At 36.3% G+C, this 26,177-nt stretch overlaps 5 protein-coding genes across 9 annotated transcripts; 3 read left to right on the top strand and 2 right to left on the bottom strand.

The window, feature by feature from the left end:
* Positions 1–432: 432 nt before the first annotated feature.
* Positions 433–6,406, top strand: LOC132189774 (V-type proton ATPase subunit B 1-like). Its single transcript, XM_059604562.1, has 14 exons — positions 433–497; positions 786–841; positions 937–1,034; positions 1,831–1,891; positions 2,831–2,942; positions 3,028–3,236; positions 3,506–3,634; positions 3,718–3,855; positions 4,216–4,366; positions 4,470–4,552; positions 5,225–5,272; positions 5,403–5,456; positions 5,553–5,636; positions 5,946–6,406. Exons 1-14 carry the CDS (start codon positions 440–442, stop codon positions 6,123–6,125), a joined length of 1,461 nt encoding a protein of 486 aa, XP_059460545.1. The 5' UTR covers positions 433–439; the 3' UTR covers positions 6,126–6,406.
* A 2,653-nt stretch (positions 6,407–9,059) lies between these two features.
* On the top strand, positions 9,060–13,990 carry LOC132189771 (calcium-dependent protein kinase 29). The gene is made up of 8 exons (XM_059604557.1): positions 9,060–9,998; positions 11,171–11,314; positions 11,559–11,711; positions 12,105–12,220; positions 12,950–13,117; positions 13,281–13,408; positions 13,505–13,604; positions 13,722–13,990. The coding sequence occupies exons 1-8, from the start codon at positions 9,305–9,307 to the stop codon at positions 13,779–13,781; spliced, it is 1,563 nt and encodes a 520-aa protein (XP_059460540.1). The 5' UTR covers positions 9,060–9,304; the 3' UTR covers positions 13,782–13,990.
* Positions 13,991–14,473: 483 nt separating this feature from the next.
* Positions 14,474–21,124, top strand: LOC132189773 (RNA pseudouridine synthase 2, chloroplastic-like). Of its 3 annotated transcripts, XR_009441061.1 has the most exons (9): positions 14,474–14,877; positions 15,698–15,841; positions 16,449–16,709; positions 16,819–17,021; positions 17,709–17,787; positions 18,896–19,071; positions 19,150–19,252; positions 19,549–19,828; positions 21,047–21,124. XR_009441061.1 is itself a non-coding variant. In XM_059604560.1 (8 exons), the coding sequence occupies exons 1-8, from the start codon at positions 14,530–14,532 to the stop codon at positions 19,564–19,566; spliced, it is 1,332 nt and encodes a 443-aa protein (XP_059460543.1). In that variant the 5' UTR covers positions 14,474–14,529; the 3' UTR covers positions 19,567–19,882. The 3 variants fall into 3 exon arrangements, 2 of the variants coding, with proteins under 2 accessions (XP_059460543.1, XP_059460544.1); XM_059604560.1 differs by lacking the exon at positions 21,047–21,124 and having other exon boundaries at positions 19,549–19,882; XM_059604561.1 differs by lacking the exons at positions 19,549–19,828; positions 21,047–21,124 and having other exon boundaries at positions 18,896–19,236.
* Positions 20,517–24,342, bottom strand: LOC132189775 (probable prolyl 4-hydroxylase 3). Of its 3 annotated transcripts, XM_059604563.1 has the most exons (8): positions 23,745–24,337; positions 23,567–23,651; positions 23,133–23,230; positions 22,855–22,952; positions 21,739–21,868; positions 21,433–21,620; positions 21,147–21,236; positions 20,517–20,818 (listed from the first exon to the last, which is right to left on the bottom strand). In XM_059604563.1, the coding sequence occupies exons 1-7, from the start codon at positions 24,050–24,052 to the stop codon at positions 21,163–21,165; spliced, it is 981 nt and encodes a 326-aa protein (XP_059460546.1). In that variant the 5' UTR covers positions 24,053–24,337; the 3' UTR covers positions 20,517–20,818; positions 21,147–21,162. The 3 variants fall into 3 exon arrangements, 2 of the variants coding, with proteins under 2 accessions (XP_059460546.1, XP_059460547.1); XR_009441062.1 differs by lacking the exon at positions 20,517–20,818 and having other exon boundaries at positions 22,859–22,952; positions 23,745–24,342; XM_059604564.1 differs by lacking the exon at positions 20,517–20,818 and having other exon boundaries at positions 21,147–21,232; positions 23,745–24,342.
* A 976-nt stretch (positions 24,343–25,318) lies between these two features.
* Positions 25,319–25,989, bottom strand: LOC132189778 (uncharacterized). Its single transcript, XM_059604566.1, has one exon. The coding sequence runs from the start codon at positions 25,952–25,954 to the stop codon at positions 25,484–25,486; it is 471 nt and encodes a 156-aa protein (XP_059460549.1). The 5' UTR covers positions 25,955–25,989; the 3' UTR covers positions 25,319–25,483.
* Between the last annotated feature and the right edge of the window lie 188 nt (positions 25,990–26,177).

Here is a 26,177-nt window from a genome sequence, read left to right on the forward strand (position 1 = left end):
AATTATTTTTTTTAAGAGAAAAAAAAGACAGCAGCTTGACGTAGATGAAGGAAATCGCTGGATGTATGGGCCAATTAGCAGGAAAAAAAAAGTACGGCTGTATGGGCCTTGACTTGAATCTTCATCAACGCATTTATCAGCTCTGGCGCGTGAATTCATAAATTATTATTTTTTTTTTATCGTTTTGTGAATAAATATTGAACCCCGAATCATACAACGTGTTTTCTTGATTGGCCGGCCTAATCAATTCAATTCGATCAACTTCTTGAAATTTTTTTTGTAAGCTCATTTTTCTTGCAAATTCTTGAACTCCGTTTCACTAACTTTCTGTTTGGCTACTGAGAAAACTGTGAAAAAGAAAAGGATCACATTTTCATTTTTTAAATCTTAGTTTGTAATAATGTTTAGTTTTCCTTCGATTATCAGAGACTCTGAAACGATGGGAGTGGCGCAGAATAGCTATGAGTTGGAGCAGGGGACTCTGGAGATCGGCATGGGTGAGTGCTTCCTGTGGTTTGAACTTGCAAAACTTCCAAAATCTAATCGACCTGTAAATGCGAGCATTTTGCTTGATTTGCTTATAGTGTTTACACTATTTGTAAAACACACCAAATGTGATAGTATTCTCGATTGTACATACATACATAAATACATACCTAATTGCATGAATGAGTGAAGGAATTTGTTATGATCATAAGACTGAAGTTTATTTTACATCATTTTGTAGTTTATTTAGTCATTGTGAATTTTGTTTTTGAAACTTACATAGAGGTTTCAATTTGAAGAGTACAGGACCGTCTCTGGTGTTGCGGGGCCACTGGTTATTCTTGACAAAGTCAAGGTGAATTTATTTGTTATTTTTATTGTTGATTTTTTTTTTCTTTGGCTATTCTCTGACACCCTTTCACTGAATCAAAACTTTCAAAATGTTTTCAGGGTCCAAAATATCAGGAGATTGTCAATATTCGTCTGGGAGAGGGAACAACCAGGCGTGGTCAAGTTTTAGAAGTTGATGGAGAGAAAGCTGTTGTGCAGGTTTACTGCTCAAACTGTGTGTGTGTAAATTTTTTTAAGACAAATGCGAATACTTTTGGTCTTCTTATGGTTCAATAGAGGTATCAATTGTGTAGTTCAATCGCGGAAAGTCATGGCACAGGGTATGAAGTTGCTGTGTGATGAAGCACTTATGAGAGGGGAATTTCACAACCTTAGATAAAAGAGTGTTATAAGCTTTAAATAAGTCTCTTTCTTGCACTTAATTTAGCTTGAGATTTATTTTTGGGTGAGATTAGCCTCTCAAGAACTCTGCATTCGGAAGCAATTGCATGTGCTTTCTGTTGCCGAATAATTTAATTTCCAGGCCACTGAGCCTGTTCAAATGCCCTTCTGATAAGGATGTTCCTGGCTTTAAAGTATTATTACGGGATGTTATATAATCGTGGTATCACTTTTGAATGGTGATATGGTGGTTTGCAAATTATGGATTACCTTTATCATCACAACTTAAGCATGTTATCTTATGTAATGCAAGCCTAGGTGTAGTTTTTTAATCCTTCAGCAGGCTCAAAATAGCACTGGTTTTCTCTAAGGAAATAGTTTTATCTCTGTCTACAGGGCCTTTACTCGATGCTTAAAACTCGTAGTCATCTTTGCTAAAATTTGTTCTGTATACGTATTGTATTGCTTTTTTTTTTTTTTTTTTTAATCTATTTTTTATTTTACTGAACAGTGACAAACAATTCTTAAGTTATAGACGGTTAAAATTTTATCAATATTTCCTAATTTTATGTTGTCAATCTGGTGTAATTTTTTTTTTCTTTCTTGTTTCCGGGTTTTTGAAGGAACATCTGGAATTGACAACAAATACACAACTGTGCAATTCACAGGAGAGGTAGAGAATCCCTTTTCTTTTAGTACTTTGGATATAGCGTTGACCTGCTTATTTCATTGGACTGGTTTGCAGTAGAAGATTGGTGAATCTTGTCGATAGTCACTTCTTAAGAATGTTGTCAATGTAAGAATAGTTGAACCCATGAATCTCCAAATGATTCATGAACTGATTATATAACGGGTTCATTGTCACAGGAAAGAACTTCTGCTCCTTCAGATTTAATTAGTTTATGGTGTTTTTAGCTTTTCCTGCTGGAAACAATAAATCAGCCTATTTGATCAAATTAAAAATGATAGATAAGATATTTATTTTCGTTTAAATCAGGTAATCTAGCTCTTTTAACTTAATGGTGGATAATGAGAGTTTCCAGGTGTTTTCTACATGTTCAATCCCTTACCAAATTGCTAGGATTTTTAGAATGGGAAAGAAGCGACATATGGATGTGAAGGGAAAAGAAAAAAAAAAACTCTCCTTTCCCCTAATTGTTTGAGTCCTTAAATATAATTGCAAAACACTTTTATTTAGGATATCCACATACTACCATGGGGTTTTCTCAACCTGAGATCACCCTTAGCTGTAGAGGTGATGAAAATAATACTGGCATTATCCCTTGTACAAGTAAAGGACCATGGCTCTTTTATTGTGAAATAACCTGTGAGGTTTTAATGATTTTTGTGTACATAAACACAAACAATTGGATCCATGGTATCATTTTTGCCCTTTGTGTCTATATGTATGTATCTTTATCAGTATGTAATTCATTGTTCAAAATATGGACAAAGCTAGGTTTGCTTGCATATTTGATGTCAACTTCTTTCCCTGTTAATGACCTCTAATTATTCCAGTCTTTTCTCTTTTAAATTGGATTATAAAAAAAAAAAGAAAAGCTTCTAACAATTTTATCCAACCATGGACTGCCTTAAAATGCTAATCATGCAGGTTTTGAAAACACCCGTGTCATTAGATATGCTTGGGCGCATATTTAATGGTTCGGGTAAGCCCATTGATAATGGACCTCCAATTTTGCCTGAGGCATATCTGGATATTTCAGGTGAGTCGTGATATGAGGTAGTGGTTTTGGAATCATCAATTGAATATCATTAACATATAGAATAAATGTTGATCGTCTTTCTCAGGAAGCTCTATCAACCCTAGTGAGAGAACCTATCCTGAAGAGATGATACAAACGGGAATTTCTACAATTGATGTGATGAACTCCATTGCTCGTGGACAGAAGATTCCTCTTTTTTCTGCTACCGGTCTTCCTCATAATGAAATAGCTGCTCAGATATGTCGTCAGGCTGGTCTTGTAAAGCGGTTGGAAAAGTCTGGAAATCTCATGGAGGTGTATATTTCCTAAACATATGATTGCTTTATATATATATACACATAACTTGTAATGTACAATTAAGTTTTTTTTTTTTTTTTTTTTTTTTTTTTAACCTCTTTTTACTCAACAATCCCAAAGTAAGTACCATGTTTTTATAGATTTCCTTTCAAGCTTTGTACTCTTTAGTTGTCTGCTCATTTCTCTCATATTTTCTTCCATATTTACTACATCTTGTTTAATTTGTGATTATACGATTGTCCTTTTAACCGTTACTTCATTTATAGGACAAAGAAGAGGACAATTTCGCCATTGTTTTTGCAGCTATGGGTGTAAACATGGAGACGGCCCAATTCTTTAAGCGTGATTTTGAGGAAAATGGGTCAATGGAAACAGTGACTCTTTTCCTAAACCTGGTAAACTTCAATGGAAAGAGTTACATTTTTTTTTTTAACTCAGACCTTTTTATACGATGACAGGGTGTTTGCACTGTGTGCAGGCTAATGACCCCACTATAGAACGGATAATCACCCCTCGGATTGCCCTCACAACTGCAGAGTATCTGGCTTACGAATGCGGAAAGCATGTTCTAGTTATATTGACAGATATGAGCTCTTATGCAGATGCTTTACGTGAGGTAATAAAGTTATATATTTTTGAGTTGGTAGGGGCAATAACATGCATTCCTTTATAATATTTTACCTATAAAATCCTAGTGTGATAGGTTTTTATATTTGCGATGCTCAGTGTTCTGAGATCATCGGAAAGTTGATATTGACTCTTCAGGACAATGGTCCTTGGACCAAATGGCATCTCTTCTCCCTTGTTGGAGGGTCAGGTCAATGGTTCAATCTTGTGTGGGCGCCTGTGTGTTACCATTAGAACAAAAAAAAAAAAAAAGATATTGATTCAATTTCCAGACAAGTTCTCTATCAGGTTACGATACACCTGTAAATACTTGACTGCTGTGAGTTGACAAATGTCATGTGATTTGCAGGTATCTGCTGCTCGAGAGGAAGTGCCTGGAAGGCGAGGATACCCTGGGTATATGTATACTGATCTGGCAACTATTTATGAGCGTGCTGGACGTATTGAAGGACGAAAGGGATCCATCACTCAAATTCCTATATTAACTATGCCAAATGATGGTAATGGTTTCATCTAAATGTCCATCCCACTTTCCTAGCATATCATTTCTTCTTGTTATTGTGATCAGACGTTACCTGTATTTCGTTTTGTTGTATCAACCAGATATCACACACCCTACTCCAGATCTCACCGGTTATATTACTGAGGGGCAGATATACATTGACAGGCAACTCCACAATCGACAGGTTGGTTGGAAAATTATAAATTCTGTGCAGCAATGTTCAATATCTTTTCTCTTTCACAAGTAATAAGTAAATCATCTACCATTTGGAATGAACTGTGCCCATACCTTTGTAAAATGTGTTGCTGTCCTTCGATATGTATTGCTCTTCCCTCTTTAACTTTTATATAACGATACTACCTGCCATATTATCTGGAAGATTACCTGTGATATTATCTAAAAAGACTGTCATCTATAACTTCTAATTTTCAGAACATCCCCAAATATCTGAAACTAAGTTTGTCACTTTTGATTATGTCACATATAAATGGTACACGGACCTGACACAAAATATATATTGTTGTTGTTGAGGGCATGATGCACTTTCTATACATCTTTTTAGTGATCATATGGGCTCACCTATAAATTATGGATTTGGTGTTGGACTTTCTACTAGTTTGAGTTTCAGTAGCTGTCTCTGGCGATATGCGGCTGGAGTGTTTCCAGCAAATAAATAGTTGAGCAAGTTGATAATGTGTTAATCTCTATCATGTTCAGTTTTTCAATATATAGTGGGTTTAATGAACAAAGAAAATCCTAAAAAAAAATGTGAATCCTTAGAAATGCTGGCTGAATAATTATGAGGGTATATTCAATCAATTATTGATTTTTTTTTTTTTTTTAATGTTTTGGACAGATATATCCACCTATTAATGTACTTCCATCGCTATCTCGACTAATGAAGGTATTACTGTTATAGTAGGGCTCTCCACCTGCACCTTGACAATGCCTACTCATGGATGCATAAATTTGGGGATTTATGTTGTACTTTTGTGTGGTTAGTACTCTTTTTTTTTTTTTTTCAAACTTTGCAGAGCGCTATTGGTGAGGGAATGACCCTTTGTGACCATGCCGATGTCTCCAATCAGGTTTAATTAGGAAATTTTGAAGTGGTGTAGTTTTATTTAAACTTTGCACTAGTGCCTCTCAACCAATTCTGTTCTTTTTTTTTTTTTTTTTTTCAGCTTTATGCAAATTATGCTATAGGAAAGGATGTCCAAGCAATGAAAGCTGTAGTTGGAGAAGAAGCACTTTCTTCTGAGGATCTGGTCTCTCTCTCGCTCTCTTTCTCTCTCTCTCTCGTGTATGGTTAATACATGCATGTGTATGATATCTTGATATGCTCCTCTAGCAATAGTATCTAAATTCAGCTTGTCCTAATCTCTCGTGTGTGTGGTTAATACATGCATGTGTATGATGTCTTGATATGCTCCTCTAGCAATAGTATATTAGTATCTAAATTCATCTTGTCCTAATCTTATGCACTTGTTTTTGAATCTTAATACTCGCCCAAAAAAAAAAAAATTGAAGCTCAATTTTAGCACAGATTTATCTTATTTCTTCCAATGAAATTTCAGCTTTATCTGGAGTTCTTAGACAAATTTGAGAGAAAATTTGTAGCTCAAGGGGCCTATGACACCCGCAACATATTCCAGTCACTTGATCTGGCGTGGACCCTGCTACGTATCTTCCCTCGGGAGCTTCTCCACCGTATACCTGCAAAAACACTGGATCAATACTACAGTCGTGAATCGTGATGCAACAAACTGATCCGTGAAGCATGCCCTTTGCTTGTCTTGCTCGCTCTGGGGTTGCACTACAACTGGGCTAATGTTGCTCTGTCAATTCATCTCAATCTTGTCTGGGCCACATGACTCACCAAAACGCGTATGTGACTGAGTGGTCAGTTTCTCTTCTCCCATATAATGCGGTGCGTTGCATGTGCTGTGTCTTGTGACGAGAAAATTATTTGATTTGAGAACTCATAGACTTTTGTATCAACTTCTATTCTTGTTCACTCGTTATTGTTAATGCCAAGTTCTACCATTAAACAAGATGTGGTTTCAAGATAGAAGAGATGGCTTTTGGTACTAGGAAAATGTTAAAAGTTCTGTCATATCTAGTTAACCATAAATTTTAGTTAAAGAATCCTTATTTTCTGTTTTAACTACTCATTTTTTTCAAAACATTTATCTCACTTTTTATTTTAACTATTCACTTTCACTACTCCATTGATATATTCTTTCTCTATTCTTGTTTTATTATTTATATATTTCCAACCATCATTATTTCTTTTCATTTAAATATTCTTTCTCAATTTGTTATTACTTTTTAGAGAGTGTTTTTTGTTTGAAAAAAAAATGTCTTGATATAAAAAAAGTGAAAATATTTTTTGTTCTTGTTTTGAAAAAAAAAAAAAAAATCATCAAATTCATTCGTTTGGCTAGCCAGATAATACAGGAATATGAGGCGGTGTAAATTATGTGTCTCATTTTCGCAAAGGACAAAAGCCATGCCTTATATAACCCACTTATCGATATAGGTGGATGAAAATGTGGTGAGAAGGTGGCAAGCTATGAACCATTCACTGTAGTTGAAAGTGTTTGTCAAACACCTTGGCACTATTCTCCACCACACTATTCACTTCATTTTTTTTAAAATAAAACATTCTCACTTTTATATCTAATCATTCACTTTTTATATCACATCATTTACTTTTTATTACTATTCTAATAAAATAATCACTACAAAACAAAATTTTTTACTTTCCAATACCACTTTTTCATTTTTCCATACCAATCATTATTATTATTATTATTATTATTATTTTATTCATGAACAGTATCCTGGAAAATGAACAGTGCTGGGGTGTTTAACAAACACCCCCCAATTATAAGAATGAACAGGTCAAGTTTTAAGCCACTGAGAATTTTCTTAGAGTTTTTGAACCTGGAAATCTTCTCGACAGATACCTTGATAACACCTTGGCACCACTATTAATTGGGACCTCCACAAAGGTTGAAAGCATCAACCGGATCAAATACATACTAATTTATGAAGGGAAGATTTAATTTTAGTTTTCAATAAGCAACTGAGAATTTTCTTAGAGATTCTGAACCTGGGAATCTTCTTGACAGATACCTTGATAACACCTTGGCACCACTACTACTTGGGACCTCCACAAAGGTTGAAAGCATCAACCGGATCAAATACATACTAATTTATGAAGGGAAGATTTAATTTTAGTTTTCAATAAGCTACTGAGAATATTTTTAGAGATTCTGAACTTGGGAATCTTCTTGACAGATACCTTGATAACACCTTGGCACCACTACTACTTGGGACCTCCATAAAGGTTGAAAACATCAACCAAATCAAATACATACTAATTTATGAAGGGAAGATTTTATTTTTTATTTTTTAAGGAAACTACATTTATTTTTTTCTTAGATTTTTTTTTTTTAAGGAAAACCTTAATGGAGGAAAACACTCTTCCGGGTGATGAATGCTATTTTTCTTTTCTTTCTAACTTCCAACTCTAAGTAGTGATTATTTATGGCTTTACTAAAAATGGTTAGTACAACAAGGGAAATGGATCATCTCCATTTCACTTGAAATTGAGAGGATTTATTTAGTGCAATTAGGAGGGTATATTTGTACAAAACATTTTGCCCAAAAAACAAATGAAAAAATATGCTCTTCTAAATGCACTAAATAGATCCGGAGGATCCTTTTCCACAATTCTAAACCTATGGACATTTAATTAACCACTAGGATGCAACCGTTGAGCAATAATCATTCGTCACATATCTGCACCCTTGTCTTCTTCTTTTATTTTATTTATTTATTTATTTATTTTTTTACTTTTTGGTTTTGAAATTTAATTTCATTCATAATGATAAAAGTATAGCTTGTTACTCTAACAAAACAATATCACATATACAATTAAGAATTTCTTCCATCCAAATCTCATTTATAACTTATTTAATTACTGCTTTTGCTAAACTATGCTCAGAAGAATTTATATCTCTCTAATGTTGCTAATTTGCTAGCTCTACATCAGATTAAGCACCCCTCTTATATCTTCTGTTAGTTGCCCATATCTACTCCAATTTTGTCACATGAATTTCACAATATTTACAGCTTAGAGCACATCACTTTTCATAATAATATCAAGTTTAGTTGAAAATCCTTTTTCTTTTTTTAACCTCATAGACATATCCAAAAATTATAAAATCACTTTCAAGATAATATTATTCCTCATTTTACACTAAATGCAAAGAATTCTCATACATTAAAACCATTTCATTTATTGTGTCTTATCAATTTATTTGCGGCCAAAATGGTGCAGTTTCATTCTCTTGACCGGCAATAACCTTGAATCTACCGAATAAACCAAATCATGATTTGAGGGTAGTCGCATACTCGCATCTCTCCTGAACATATGGTACATACGGCTAGCATTAGTGTCCATGATGGGGGCATGATAAGATGGTGTAATGCTTTCTCTTGGGTCCAATAAAGATCATGTAAACTCACTTTGGGCTTTGTAATAGATATATATTGTGGGCTTGCAAGAAATTCAATCTAGTGGCCAATAGGATCAAACTAAACCGTCACCCAAAACGCGTAATTTATTAAAAGCTTGCTTCTTGCTTAACACGAAACCGAACCAAATAGGCAATCAATTGAAAGTTCTCTCTCTACCAAAACGTACCAGAGCAAAAAGCGAAGAAGAATGATGCCCAGGACCGTCCAAGGGGCAAAAGCAAAGCACATATAGAAAGAAAGGAAGAATATGTAGCACCAAGCAAACAAACAAGTCCTGGAATTTTAAATATGCTCTTCCAACTAATACAAAGCCACCAGCCAAAAATCCTCAAAAGCACCACCTGAAGCTTTCTCTCTCTCTCTCTCTCTCTCTCTCTCTCTCTCAATGGGACTCTGCTTCACCAAATCCTGTGGACTCTGCTTCACCAAATCCCGTGAAGTCCCAATCTCCTCCTCCTCCGCCTCTGAGTCACCTACTGGTCAGTCCCGCCAAGTCTCGAAGACAACCCAAGAATGGTATGGCCCAAGCCCAAGCAAAGCAGCCTCATCTAAAGCTCCTCCGCCAGGGACAGGGGACATTCTCGGCAAACCGTACGTTGATATAAACTCTATATACGTTCTTGAAAAAGAACTGGGGAGGGGGCAGTTTGGGATTACCTATCTGTGTAAGGAAAAGGCAACGAACCTGAAATACGCGTGCAAGTCCATAGCCAGGCGGAAGCTTGTGAATCAGAAGGACATAGAGGACGTTAGGAGGGAGATTCTGATACTGCAGCACCTGACAGGGCAACCCAACATTGTTGAATTCAAGGGCGCTTATGAGGACAGGCAGAATCTGCATTTGGTGATGGAGTTGTGCTCCGGCGGCGAGCTATTCGACCGCATCATCGCCAAGGGGGGCTACTCGGAGCGCGAGGCTGCGTCGATTGGTAGGCAGATTGTGAATGTGGTTCACGCGTGCCATTTCATGGGGGTGATGCATAGGGACTTGAAGCCTGAGAATTTCTTGATGGTGAGCAAGGCTGACGACTCTCCAATCAAAGCCACGGATTTTGGACTCTCTGTCTTCATTGAGGAAGGTTGGTTCCAATCTGGGTACCCTTCAATTGCTGCATTTTTACTTGTTCCTGTCATTTTCTGTGTCTAATTCTGCAATTAGAGTGTTATGGTTTGCTAATTTTAGTGTTGCATTTTTTACTATTTTCAAACTTCTAGAATTCTAGTTTTTGTGATCTTTGCTTCTTTTTTTTTTTTTTTTTTTTACTTTTCCAAGTTTGGAATCCCGTTAGCTTTGAACAAATATGTTTCTTCCCATGGTTTATCTGTTAATTTGTTGGACTATTCCCATATGCTTTTTGTATTTTAAGCGAGAGAATTAGATCAGAAATTGCAGTAATAGAAATCTGAAAGCTTTGTTGTGTAAACGATTTCTGTGGATGCCATGATGGGTCAGGTTGACGAAGTCAAGGATGAAAGCGACTGGTCAACCAAGTAAACGGTTTTCAATAATTAAAACGCAAACAAAAAAAGGAAGCAAAGAAAACAAAAACGCGTCCTGTGCTTCATCACATCGTGACTAGACATCATCAAAATTCCACTGGAGTACGTAGTGTAAACCATGGTGGGAAAACTTCTAGCAGATATATATGAAATGTTGCTGCTTCCTATGTAATATGTAGCCCTAAAATACCTTCTGGATTTTATTTTTAAAAAAATTTCTAATCATACAGATAACACACAGTAATTGATCTGATGAGATATTCCACAAGCCCTCATTCTGATTAGTTGAACCATGAACATTCCTAGGCACTAGTTCACTACAAAGATTTTCTTGATATTGATATCATAGTCCATAGAAGACTAGAAGTTAAGTCAAGCTTCAAATTTTGTGAAGTCAAGGTTCGAATTCATAACTTTTACTCTTATACCATGTTACGGTATCCCAAAAGTTGAACCGAATAGGAAATGATAAATTTAATCACTTAATTAAAATTCTAACCTATTGAATTTTATGGTAAGAAAGATTACCATGATTTTAGGTAAGTGCACCTCATGAATGGGTAACCGATTCTTACCTTAACCTTACCTTTGTTAAAGTTTCTTACAAGAAAATGAGTGAACCGGGAAAAATGCTATTTGTGCTTTGCAAGTTTGTTATCTTGGGATTTATTAAGTTTATTTATGTGATGTTCGGCTATAATGTTCTTCAATCACTAATACCAATCAAATGAATTTATATGAGATTCTGCAGGGAAAGTGTACAAGGATATTGTTGGAAGTGCATACTATGTGGCACCAGAGGTGTTGCGGCGGAGCTATGGGAAGGAGATGGACGTCTGGAGTGCTGGAGTCATTTTGTACATCCTTCTAAGTGGGGTCCCTCCTTTTTGGGCTGGTAGGTAAAGTGCTTACAATTCAGTTGGCATTGCCAGTTTGCCTCCAAAGAAATTTGAGGCGGAAAATCATGCTGAACTTTACAGTATTATTTTGTAATTTCAGAGTCTTGTGCTATTCTTTTGATTTGTTTACTAAGAGATACATGTTAACTTGTCTTGAAACCAATATCTTGCTGTCAGAACATATTTTGTTTAAATTTTCCTTTGATAACTCATGGTGAAATCTATAAATTTTATTTTTAGAGACCGAGAAAGCAATATTTGAGGCAATTTTAGCTGGCAAACTTGACTTGAGCAGCTCACCATGGCCATCAATATCTCAAAGTGCAAAGGATCTCGTCAGCAAAATGTTAACGATTGAACCTAAGAAACGGATTACTGCTGCTGAGGCTCTTGGTGAGTATATAATTGTTTATTAACATTTCAATAGGCTTACTGATTTTGAATGAGTTCCGTCCATTGAAGCTTTCCCTCTTGGATAAGACCCACGTCAAATAAACTTCTTACAATTCCAGCCAGACCTAGCCAAAAAAGTAAAAAGGAAATCTAACAATAAACGTGACATTCAGCTGGGGAAAAAAACATTTCAGGCACCGACTTTTACTATCACACAATTCTATTGCTTATCTTGTGTTTGGAGATGCTTTGGTACAGTGAAAACAAATTTAATTAAGATTCATGCTCACTGTAAAACACTTATTTATTTATTTAATGGAACGTGTGGAACACTATTTCCACAGAAATAACTAGCTGATAATTAATGTCACTTGCATGATGCATATAAACCAGAACATCCATGGTTGAAGGAAGATGGTGAAGCATCTGACAGACCTATTGATAGTGCCGTTCTAATTAGGATGAAGCAATTCAGAGCAATGAACAAGCTGAAAAAACTCGCTCTAAAGGTATGATTTGATGCCGCCTCTCTTCTTTTTTTAAGTTAATGCAGAACTTGAGAATGATGTTCAGAATGATCACAAGCATCTAGTCTTTATACATTTAGATGCCCCTAGGAGACAAAATTAATTCCATTTCATTAACATAGCATTAGGGGGTAGAAATGTGGCCTTTAAGATGGAATCATTAAAAAAAAAATGATCTCATTGCAAAGAACTGGAGTACTCATTATCAGATTATGTAAATAATGTAATCTCTTGAATTCAGAAAATGACATCGTACACATACCAAATGTTTTGGAAAACAGAATTGTCTCCTTTCCACTGCCATGTGAAACATGGGATGTTTTCATTCCCATGGGACTTTCATCTGCTTCCTTATAAGAGTTAATTTACTTGATTAGAGTGTGGTTTTAAAGATTTATTAGAATTTACAACTTCGAAGCACAATTAATATTCATAAAAAATAAAACAAATTCATCAAATATTTTTAAATGAGGTCTCATTCTTTATGCATATAGAACAAAATAAACAACAAAATTGTCGACTCCAGTTTCCTAAAAAAAATTATCTCGGTTAAGCCATGGTTATTGTATATGTGCTTTCCTTATGCGTTCTAGTTGTACTTAGAACATCTGTGTAGATTGAGGAACACAGTGATTGGTTGTCCTTACTTTTCTTTTGGCTTTTTTCTTATACGCTATTTTCCTAGTAACTGAAATTTGGATTTCTGGAAAGGTTATCGCAGAGAACCTTTCAGAGGAAGAAATCAAGGGCTTGAAACAGATGTTCAACAACATGGACACCGATAAAAGCGGCACGATCACATTGGAAGAACTCAAAACTGGATTGTCCAGGCTAGGATCTAAGCTTAGTGAAATAGAAATTAAGCAGCTGATGGATGCTGTAAGTGCTGTAAACCTATCCCATTATCCTGTGATCAGTTTACTTACAGAAACAAATAAACTATATATATATATATATAGCTCATTTATTCTTCAAGAAATAAACCATGTTAGTCGTTACATAATTTCCCTTTGGCTCATGTAATTTTTTTTGTTTCTGTCAGGCTGATGTTGACAAGAGCGGGACTATTGATTACTATGAATTCATTACTGCTACTATGCATCGGCACAAACTTGACAAGGAAGAAAATTTGTTTAAGGCGTTTCAGTACTTTGACAAGGATAAAAGCGGGTCAGTATGCTGGTTTTTTGAATTATCAATTATGGATTTGAAGTGCTATAATGCCTTATAAACACTGCTTAAATATTCTTTTTTAATTTTCACCAGATTTATTACTAGAGATGAACTAAGACTAGCTATGGCTCAATATGGAATGGGGGATGAAGCTACTATAGACGAAGTGATTGAAGATGTCGATACCGATAAAGTAATTATCTCCTCTTGAATCCTAATCATTTTTATTTATTTATTTTTTTTCTTCTAAACTGAGTTGGAGAAAATCTCTATATGGGTCATTCTAATTATTATGGGGTTCAATATGTAGGACGGGAAAATCAATTACGACGAGTTTGTAGCCATGATGAGAAAGGGAACAACATCATAATCAACAGAGATGAGCTAATTTTGCTTATATCATGTACAAAAATAAAACCCCCAAAGCTCTATGGGGCATGCCTTCTGCTAGAGGATCAATCTCCAAAGCCTCCCCATGTTATATCAATACATGTTCCTCTTCCAATGTCAATAAACTCTTTACAATACTCTTGTTATAAATACTCTCTTGTAATGTATAGTGTACTTATATTGTGTCTTTGCTCTTTTTAATAATACTTGTGATTATTTGTTAAAAGCGCTGTTGATATAAATAAAACACCAATAACGATTACTTCAAAATGGAATAATGCATCTATAATATTCCAAAATATGTACGCCCTAGCTTCCCTATGTATCAACAGAACATCAGCTTGTATTTTTTTTTTTTACCATTAAAATGGGTCTTTGTTTGTAAACAGGCTCATGAAACTTTCTCAAACTTAATATTGATTGAAAAGATAATTAGTTTTAATGTAATAAATTATCTTTCGATTTTTTCACAGACACAAGCAGGAGACATAAATGATTGAATTGTATTTATAGTCATCTGATTAATTAAGATACGTAAAATTTTATTTAGTGAAAGGTAAAAATTGAGGCGGTTTTGGGAAATTTACCTGACTTACTGCACATCCCTTTATTGAAAGACAAGACGTCGTCGTTCTCATTTTCTTTCCTTTCCTTCCTGACAGCCCACTTCCCAGTTCCTTGGTTAGTTAACCAAATAGAGATTTCTCCTAAATCTTCCAAAGGAGACCATGTTCTCCCTCCAATTTTCTCTCTCGTCTTCCTCGGCAAAATCATTTATACTTCAAACGTCACCTTCTTTCTTTCGGAGCCATAGAGCTCCCTCTAGGGCTTTAAGAACCTTCCTCACAGCCAGTGCCAGTTCTGGTTCCACAAACTCCGATGAAAGCCAGGAGGCCCTTGCCGGCCGCAGAGCCAACTACGGCGGAGTTCGATTGGAAGAGACAGTGTGCATCAATTCAGGCAAGATGAGACTCGATTCTTGGATCTCTTCTCACATTAGCGGCATCAGTAGGGCTCGCGTCCAGTCTAGTATTCGCTCCGGCCTCGTCGCTGTCAATGGCCGCGTTGTGGATAAGGTAACTTCAATTTCAGCTCTATATTAGCCTCATAATATTGTCGTTATATATTCATCCATTTCATTTCAAATTCGTCGTCTCCATGGTTAGTTTGGATTGCGTTTTCGTTTACAAGAAACCAGAGCTTTGCTTTGTTCAACTACCGGAAGAGATTTAGAAATTCGATGTTAAATTGGTTCCGATAGGAGGTTGAGATATTCTGGAATGACCTATTTTGAGAGATATTTTTTCCCTCCATGAAGAATTCCGCCATTGTAAAAAGAGTTTCGAAGAATTTTATTTACAAAAGAACAAAAGCTGCCTCTAGTAGAATTGATGCTACATTCGATGTTTGTAGTGCAAGATCTGGGAAATAAATTAGAAAGAGAATTTAACCTTTTCATGGTTTAGTTTCTCTTTACTTGTTGACGTGGGTCATTGAAGTTTACATTAGATATGTTTAGGCCATTTGTTGATGTATCGCCTTCCTAGTTAAACCTTCACTGATTTAACTGGTGGCACGTTGAAGTAATTTAAATTTTCAGCACAACCATCTCAAACTAAGCAGATCATAGATGGTATGGTCCCATTAATTAATTCTAGATTTCCTTGAGAAGATTTGTTTGTTATCGGAATGGTTTTGTTATGCAATGATTGATTTGAAGTTTTCGACCTGCCATTCCATGTAGGTAATTTTTTTTTTTAGTTATAATCTAAGACGTGTGGCTAGTAAATTCTCATGAGGACATGTTTTGAGGGATTTTGTCCTCTGTTCTCTGTATTTCAAAGATTTTTACTCCCGTGTATATTGGAATTCTAAATTCAGTTTTAATGTGAGCAGGTTTCGCACAATGTTAAAGCTGGGGATAAGGTAGATTGCACCATTTCAGAGTTGCAACCCTTGAGGGCAGAGCCGGAAAACATACCTTTGAATATAGTTTATGAAGATGAGCATGTACTAGTCGTTAATAAGCCTGCACACATGGTAAACACCTCATATGTGCCTATTTAAGTCCGTCAAACTTATTTTTCTATTGATTGTCCATTGCAATCATGTACATGTTGTATTGAGTTATTGTGCATATGAGGTGCAAATGGTGAAATTAAGGATTTATTGTGGGCCAATGCAGATTACAGTTATACAATATGTAATAAGTTTGATTGATATCTTATCCATCAGAGAGTGCAACACCCTTGTCCCACATTGGAAAGATAAATAATCCACATAGAGTGAGTGCATTATAAAGGCACTTGTGGGTGTTAAGTCTTCTACTGCTTCCTTACTTAGTGAGATTGAACTTTATAAGTAATTATAGGAAGCTGCAAATTTACTAGTCCTATTACAGTGATAGCGTAGACGTGACTTGCATTTTTTGTGGGTCGATGCAACTGAACCTTTAGAATGAAACGTGTTAGCAACAAATGTTGGCCCTCGACTCAAACACTTGTGAAGTTTTAGTAGTTTAGTTTTCAACCAAATGGAGAATTTTATATACACACACACATAAGGAGCATTCAAGAATCAGGCTTGAGAAGTTGTTGTCAGCGACAATTTCATCTTGACACTAAATGACATTCTTGTTCTGATTTAGGTTGTTCATCCAGCACCTGGGAATGCTACTGGCACACTTGTAAATGGCATTTTGCATCATTGCAGTCTTCCAGTTGTTGCATTTTCGAATGAGGAAGTTCTTTCAGATGTTGAGGATATTTCTGATGATGACCTCAGTAGCTCATTTACAGACCGATGTCCTAACGAGTGGTTATCTTCCAGCCAAATTGGGGCAGCTATTCGCCCAGGGATTGTGCACAGATTGGACAAAGGCACTAGTGGATTACTTGTTGTTGCAAAGGTAACCCCCTGTCCCTTGATAATTGGTCCTAAGCACGAGAAACTAGAAAACTGCCATTCTGTTTATAATAGTCGGATTTGTCCTGTGGACAATTATACTCTGATGGCAGAATGAACACTCTCATGCCCATTTATCTGAACAATTCAAGCTACATACCATCCAAAGAGTATACATTAGTCTTACTTCTGGAGTGCCATCTCCAACTACTGGGCGTGTTGAGGTCCCAATTGGACGTGATTTAAATAATCGGATTCGCATGGCTGCTGTATCGGGATCAAGTAAATGTAGACAGGCCCGCCATGCTGCTAGTAGGTGATTGATGGTCCTCCACTTCCATTATCATGTTGCTTAAGTTATGCTTCACAATGTTGGTAAATGCAACTATTCAGGAGAGAGAGAGAGAATATGATATGGCAGTAGGGATTTAATTCCTGAGCATTTAGACTACCTTGCTATCAGAAATGAACCCTTAAGGCCTAAAGTAGTGAAATATAGGAATTTGGACAACTTAAAAAGTACTCACTAAATTAACATATGAGGCTTGGTCTTAGGATCAGTGGATTTGGTTTTCACTATGCTGAAACCCTGATTTGTTTGCCATATATTTGATGTGAAGAAAGCTCTTTCAATCAAAGTAAATTATCTTATATCCCAACATGTGCATTTTAGATGTTGCTTTCATTTCACATCAACAGTTAATGGAATAGAAAAAACAAAAGGAACCCTGGACCTTGAAATGTAATTGTGATTCATTTGTATATGGAGAATTCAAAAGGTCATTGAACAGTGAAGAAAAGAAACATCAATTAAGATTTTAAATACAAGCATGCCGTAAAAGTAAACATGAGTTGTAAGTTTGATGAAACAATAAAAGTAGTGTGATAAAAATAAAGCAATGTCTTTCATTCAGTTGGTTTTGCTTGTTTTCAAATTATACGCTGTTCAAATTTTTATCAGGTTATGCTGCATGTGTACTAAATTTGGTTGACACTATATCAGATACAAAGTAATTGAAATACTTGCTGGTGGTGGTTCTGCATTGGTTGAGTGGAGATTAGAAACTGGACGCACTCATCAGGTACTGCGTAGTGTATAATTTTTTTTAAAAAAGTCCTGGAGATGTTATACTTTAAACAACATTTTAAATGTATAATCCAATGCTGATGAATAAATGCATTCATGGAATGTTGGTGGCCGTGTTCACAAAGCCTTCATATTGAATGTATGCTTGTCAAATGCCCACCAGAATCTGTTGTAAAAATAAGGAAGAGATTGCTGCCATCATGATGTTTTTCCTTGCGCTGGCAAGGAGCTTAAAACATCTCAAATCATATGATCTGATTTTCAGCCAGAAAAGATATGTTTTTGCCTTAACAGAAAGTAATGAAATTTAGTAGTGAAATGGTAAAGATAGTATGGTCCTTTTCATAGTTGAGAATAGGATTTGTTGTGTTAGGTTGGGTTGAATTAACTTGAAGCAGAAAAGTAGCACCGATTTTTCTGCCCTGCAGGCTTATCATTTCAGACTATACTTCTCTAAATCCCATGTGTCTTATCTATCTATCTAAAAGCTTTGACATGAAGCTTATTGGGACACTAGTATTATTTGAACTAAAACTTGCCCTTGTTGAGGGTAATAGTCGCTTATCAACTTTGAATCAACTTTGTATTTCTGAACCCAAGTCAACAACTCCAAAGATTTATTTACTGCCATTAGGGGAGGATAAGTTATTTGTGTCTCGTGTCTCATGCCATATATACTTTCCAACTCTCCCTCCTTTGGTCTCTGGTTCCAAATTAAAGCCCATTACTTTGATCATTATTATAAGGCCATTCATACTTTTGGAAGCATGTCTCAGTGTGATGACACATTTTTTATATACCATGTTATTGTCTGATTGAGTCTGTTTGATTGCTTATTTTATTTATTTATTGAAAATAGATGCGCTTGGCCCCTGCTGGACCATCAGAATGATGGATCCTTTCAGTATAATCTATACAAAAGTGATTGACGGGGTTCCACATATTTATGCTATCATTGGCATCATGCCTCTTCTTTTATTTCTTAAATGACTAAATTGAGACATGTAATCCAATTACATAAAAACACTAATTGGTGGTGAAAATACCTCTGAGCTTCTATAATCTATACTCACAACCACTTTTGATTGCTTTATTTGATGTAGATCCGTGCGCATGCAAAGTACTTGGGGATTCCTCTTTTAGGTGATGAGGTGTATGGAGGGACCAAGAGCATGGCCTTGTCGCTGCTTCGGCCTAGAACCCCACCTAGCTATCATGGACAACTTTTGCAACTGGTTTCTGGATTGGAGAGGCCTTGCCTCCATGCTTTGGCTCTTGGGTCAGAGGATAAAAATTAGTTTGAAATATCTACTTTACAAATGGTGTTACAGATAGTTATTTTTGCCTTCTTTTGTAGGTTTAAGCATCCACATACAACAGAAAACATGTATTTTTCATGCCCTCCACCTGCTGATTTTGCTGAGATCCTGAGCCAGATTCGTGAAATTGGTACAGTGAAGGTACTTACCCATTAATATGTCCGATCAGGCCTAACCTGTAGCATTTCCCAAAGAAAAATGTTTGGCCTACAATTTTTTTTACAGCTTGATGACGTGGTTCTAATTATATGCTAACACGTGTTTGCAAGTTGTAAAAGAGTTATAAGTATATTATTACTCTTTCCAAAATGACATTTCTAGATTTGGTAAATATCATTTGCTTTCAAACTTTGTTTTACGCTGTCCAATGCTGCCCATTGGAGAAATAAACAATTTGTGAAACCAGCCTTTCTAACTATCAAGCATTTGTTCTGCAGCCTTCATTTAAGGTATGATTATATCATCCAGACCAACAACTATAAGAAGAAGAATGCTCTGTTGTGAATTGAAGCTTTTGGCCAAATGTTGTACTAAAGATTTCTCTCCTTTGAGAGGCGGGCTTCACCCTGAAAATTATTGAAATGTTTGCAACATCATTACGATTGGGCCAAGTATGAGCATGATCGTGACCGGCCCGACATTGGGCACATGCTAGCTCAGCTTCAGCGAAATATAATGTAAATTAGAGTCAACGTGGCCAGCCCCTCCCTCAGAGAGGTTTACTTTTTTCAGTGGTTATTTTATTAATTTCTATTGCCTTTTTTGACCTTCGGCTGTGGAAATTGTTCAAATCTCAGACTTCCTAAACAATATTAGGTAGAATTAGGAGAAATTAAATCTAGCTCTCAATCTACTACCCCATTGCCCATTTGCAGTATCTCTCCAACTTTTCAATTAGGTTAATGTGGTACTGAGGATTACAATGTCCTTTTTTTTTCCTCTAAAAATATTAAAATGCCCATAAAACTTAAGAATTCAGTTCTTTGTTTTAGGCACCGCCATGGCCCATGGGTAACCTAACCAAACCCACAGCATTGCCGTAGGTTAGTTTTATTTTTATTTTTGCCTTTTCGGGACATATTGCAACCTGTTTGAAAATCAAATTATAATTATAATTTGGGTGGTGGATTGAAGGGCAAGTGCAGTTTCCCTTAGAATTAATAAAGAGGCATGCAAATTAAAATACTTTTAAATTTAAAGCCTAGGTTGGGCTTGGGAAAAAGGCCTATTTTTCCGGCCCACATTTGTATATCCAGGCTGCATAGCTACATCTTTTTTTTTCTTTTTTTTGGATTGCTACATCTTATTTAAGTATATATCACCGTCGGAACTGGCTCAAAGTAGAAAAAGGACAGCACGTGCTTATTAACAGCTCTTAAGCGAAAAGGAGAACGCAATTGAAAAATAAAAAAATAAAAAATCTATAAGCACATGTAATTTAGTGATTATTTTTTAAGTTTACAGTTGGCTATCAACACATCATTTGCAACCCATCTTCCCATCCCTGATGATCTACAACTAAAATTATTTAACTTTCTGCAACAAAGGAAGCCTACTTTATTCTTCAAAATGTGGGGCGGGCAAACAAGTATGCTCGTTAGAAAGAATGGGAGTGCATCGAATGAAGAGGCTTGATCAAGGCAGCTGAGTTGTAAAGGGATACATAGCAGCTTTGGGAACACACCACAATGTGTTAGGCACCTGTCTCTGGAAGACAAAAAGAAGCCGGTAATATTTCATTTGAGTGAACAATTTTTCTTTTTCTTTTTTGCAAGTACGACAGACAACACAGACAACAGTCAAACTGAAAGTGGGGGGAGGCAGATCTTTTCTACTACAATGAGAATGCAATCAGAATGGTTTCGGACTGCGGCTTAATGTGCCGCTTGGTGATCATAAAAATTTACACTTCTATTGACTTTTCAAACTTCTCAGGAAGAGGAGACTGTGATGGTGTCAATTATATCCAAGAGTTGGAGAGATCCTCCATTGAAACACAGAAGTGATAGCAGGTAGTTTGAGAATAATGAAGTACCTTTACAACCAATGGCTTAAACCTTGTACTCCTCAACATGCATCCACTTCGTAGCTGACCACTTGTTCCCTCTAATCACAGGGCAACTACCTAGCACAAACCATAACATGAATAATGAATTCAAGTCATTGATTATATGTCAAATAACTAATCCTGACAGTAATAAACACGAGGAGTAAGATAACTACAGCAAAGAGAATAAAGCCTCCCATTCTTCTGAACTGCAGAATCATTGTTGAAGTGCGGTTTAAGTTATTGACGATAAATAAATTGAAGAATTGCTAACCGTGCAAACTTGAAGGATCTAGTGAAGCATCAGGCCTCATGCTCCAAAATAGCAATGCATCACCCCTTTTTGGTTTCACCGATAAACCTTCTTTAGCACATTCAGATAACTCATCCCACCATGGCACAGAGCTAAAGTTCTTGTTTGCTGCAGGAAACACCGTCTCACCTCCTTCTTCAACATCTGACCTACACCCAAAGCAGAAATGACAAGAAGGATAAAGGGGAAATTGAAGCAGATAAGACACATCAAGCACAAATTTGAGAGAAGTGCTCCAGAACATGGGAAGAGGGAGTATAGTCTTACAGATACATAAGAACAGTAGCAATCCGCTGGCCCCCATTCTTGGTGTTGAACTCATCGAGGAAGTAATCAAAGTGAGGTTCGTATTTCTGCCCCACTTCATAGTGGAGAATTTGAAGACCCTCTCCATGGTCTGTACATCGTATAGTTACCATGAGAAATGTTCTAGACTCTTCTCAAACATATTCAGGCTTAACTATAGCTTCCCCTCATCTATGAAGAAGAAAAGAGAACACGAGGCCAACAATCTTCCAAAACTTAACGATAACAGAACATGTGATAGAGATATACCAATACTAAAACATGTTTGATTTTCATATGTGCCCCATTGGCTATTAAATTATCTGCACCAGTGCACCTATCTATGGTGTCCTACAATGCCATTCGTAAGTGATGCGATGACACCTCTCCAACAATCACTTTGGTTACAAAAAATTTTCCCCACAATATATTTGACTCATAAGGTAGCTCCAAAACTTATATCAACCTGGAACTCTAGATTTTAGAAATCCCAATGAAAAATTAAATATAGTCATATAATGAGCATAAGTATTCATGCATATGCCCACTCTTCCAAATGTCACCCAACAAACTTCATGATGATATTGCATTCTGTTTGGATCTTGGGTTTGTAAAAGATTGGAATTAGCACTTTGGGAGTCTTATTGTAAAGGTTAGAGACAACATTTTCTGGCACTGACTTAACCTAAAAGCTTAAGCCAATGGATTTGGGTACACCAATTTTATTTAAGCTACCACTCTACAACCCTACGTGGGAATCTACCACTTAACCAAATCACTTTCATTTGAATATTCCAAACAGTCACTGCTTACACAAATAGCATGATAACAAGTTTAGGAATCGTTGATGAACACAGATAGCTAACAGTAGGTCAAAACAGTCATCATAATGAGACATAAAATTGTTACAAGATAGAAGAATGCCATTGTAGCTAAGTACTAAAAAACAATGTAACGCCTAATTAGCACACAAATGCATCTAATTTGATCATTGGAGAACATATTAAAAGATCAAAAAGAAAAATCTGAGTAAAAATAAATTAGTCAACAGAAAAACAAAGCTATATGTTTACATAGGTATGATTTTAAACTTCATACCTACAGGTATGAAAGTGAAGTCTGCTATCCTTTTCTCTACATCCCTGACAAGTTTATCCCGTCCTCTCCTCAGAAACATTCCAGAACTCGTACGGACCCTGAAAAAAAAAAAGGTATGTCTACTGTCTTATATACTATATCTAGAGTATAGCTAGTTTTTTTGAAAACGATTACTGATAACATCAACAAATCATATAATGCGGATTAACCTTTCATTTTCCTTGGAATATTTAATCTGAACCAAAAGTGGAGATAGATGGGGTTTAAAAAATACAAACCTGCTATCTTTGCTCTGACCAGTTGTGCTATCAACAACAGTTGACTTTTTCAGATGAGGTTTGGCAAGACTTATCAAGTTCTCACATTCTTCCTTGGACTGATCAAAATGATAACCAAAACATTTAATTATATGTATCAAATCTCTCTACGTTCTATTACATCAAATAAGTAATTCTTAAGACATGCCAACATTCTTTATATCATTTGGGTCTCCAATTTCCATATTCTTTTAGAAACTCAACCCTTCACAGAGAATCTCAAAAACGAAACATGTAAAATGGACCTTCACATTCACAATAATATTTTATTATATAAGCAATAGACGGGCTGAATTTCTACTTCCATATCCAAAGCAGAACCCAAACAAGATAAAAGTACACACACACAAAACAAATACAAATAAATGAAATATATATATATATATAAGACTAACCAAAAAATTGTGGTAAATAAATGCCCTGGGCTCCCAAGCAAGAATTTCAGTCCACTGCTTCCCTCTCTCCCCAAGCCCTTCACGTCTGCGAAAACACACGCACACAAGACAGTCAATCACCGTTGATGCCAAACATACCGAACTCTTCACGATCGTAGATTAGGAGCAAAACGCATACCTCTCAAAGCTCCTGCGCCTAAAGGAACTGAGATCGTTCGGCGGAGAATCGTCGGTGCTGATGGGAAGCGAGAAGATTCCGAGAGCCAATAGCATTAGCAGAAATACAGAGAGCACGAAAAGCGTGGACAGCAAGAGCGTTAATGTCGACAATTTCCTGCTGTGCAAGCGAGCGTACCTTCCCTTCGCCATTGTTGGACCCCAAACCCTAATTCTCGAACAGTGACGATAAATTTCCCCAATTTTGGACCCCTCCGTGATTTTCTGAGATGCGGAATTACGAGCATCGAACTGACTCGGATTGCCCATTTAAGAGCGAAGGTTTATATATACAGGTTTTTCAAAAATGTACAGGTCAGTTACTGGAATAACCTAATGACTCAATTAACCCTGGAATTCTTCTAAATGACGATGAAATTTCGGACTGGCGGTGAGTCAATTGATGGGTGGTTTGGACATTGTAGCGCTCATGGTTTCTTGCTGTTGACTGCCCATGGTTTGGTAATACACTGAAACAGACGATTCCGGAGTCCATGTAATAAGAAGTTAGAAGGAAAAAAAGGGGGAAAGAAAAGGAAAGAAAAAGGAAGCCTCATCCCACACCTACCACGTACTTTTTCAAAACAATCAAAATGGACCGTGGATTGAAGAAGGAAAGCTTGACAATTTTAAAGTCCACCTTCGGACCTAAACCCAAATTTCCAAATATGTCATTATCTCAACACTAAATAATAAACATATGTCCACGATTAATAAAGCTAATTAAATTAATTATTTAGTAGATGACGTAATAAATAATACTTAGATTGTTATATCAGCTTATAAGAAATAGGATGGATGTGAGGTCGATCATCATACGGCATTAGAGACCCAATGTGAATGGGTTAACATTTTGTTAAGTTGGTATTTGTTACTTTTTTTTATGTAATTTTTCTCTAGGTATACTAAAATTCTATGAGTATTATGTTAGGAAAATGGACTAAACGAATTGATTTATTTGATATCGGTTTAAAAAATATGAAACATTGATAAAATTGAAAATCTAATAAACTATATTTGAAAACGATCAAAAACAAAATGAGCCAGTTTGATATTTTTCGTTAGGATTTTGACAAACTTAGAACAATTTTTTTTTTCAAAGATTATTTTGAATCATTGGTTATTTTTAAAAATAATAAATTTAATTATTTAATTAATATTTTATCAATTACCGAAATATACAAATAAAAGGATACAACTTTTTTAAAAACTTTGTCGGAAGTAAAGGAGTTTATAAAAGAGTTGTTATGGAAAGTTATAAAAGAGATGTGGCATTGCTCTTACGGCAATGTTCGCCAGTCGACAACATCTGCAATCAAACTCTGGATCTTTCCAAATATCCTCCTTATACCAATGGAGAAAGCAAAACTCAGGAGGAAGAAGACGAAGATCCAGTAATCTACTATACACTGAAAAGTCAATATGCCCAAAGGATGCATTTGGTTTTGCATTTTCCAAAAATTCTACTTTTATTACAGAATTGTTTTTTGTGGATATGAACCTACAAAACCTGAATCCGATTCGAAATCCAAAATCATATGTAATTAAAGCCTTTCCCAATTCAAGAACAATAGATCATAGAATTCATATGGACAACTTACATGTAAACAATTCGATTCAATTCTTCATCCCTCCAACAACGAAATCAAAAACAAACCAAAAATTTCAATTACAGATGAAGATCAGAATCAGAATCAGCAATCATCGTCGATCCCCACCGCCACGATCCCTCTCAATCTGCTGCCTCTGCTTCTCCACGAGCTTATCGAGAGCTGACTGCACAGCATCACGCCCGCCGATGAGCAATCGGGTCACGATTTCCGGGTCGGTCTCCAACCGGGCCTCCTCGAACTCCTTCCGGGCGTTCTCTCTCAGGACGTCTCGCCAGAGGACGCCCCGCGAATCGGGCCACGCAAAGAACCGGGTCGCCCGGAGGATGTCCCGGTAGAGACTAAGCGCCTCGCGCCGAGTGTTGGTGAGTCGGCGCCGATTCTCCAACTCGGCCTCGTTGTCGTCAAGGGGCTTCTCTTTCTTCACCAAGTGACGGTCCAAGAGCTCTTCCACGGTGTCAGGGCCGTTGTGCAGGAGACGCTGGAAGAAAACGCCGTCGTGTCGGATCAAAAGCTTCAGAGGCATCGATACGCTTAGCCATTTTTGTATCTTCATTGCCATCTCTCTTCTTGGTCAGTTTTGATGTTGGGACTTGGGCGAATGAATAGAACTGTGGAACATAGAGAATAAGGTCGGCCTGTTGGGCTTTATGACCTTTTTGGGTTAGGTGGACGAAGCCCAATATCTATCAGAGACATTGATTAATACAAGAAATGACAGGTTAAAAGGATTGAATGGGGCCAATCGAACTACTAAAAAGAAGAGGTTCAACAAAATAAAAATG

Source organism: Corylus avellana, chromosome ca8, assembly GCF_901000735.1.
Source record: "Corylus avellana chromosome ca8, CavTom2PMs-1.0".
Lineage (NCBI taxonomy): Eukaryota > Viridiplantae > Streptophyta > Magnoliopsida > Fagales > Betulaceae > Corylus > Corylus avellana.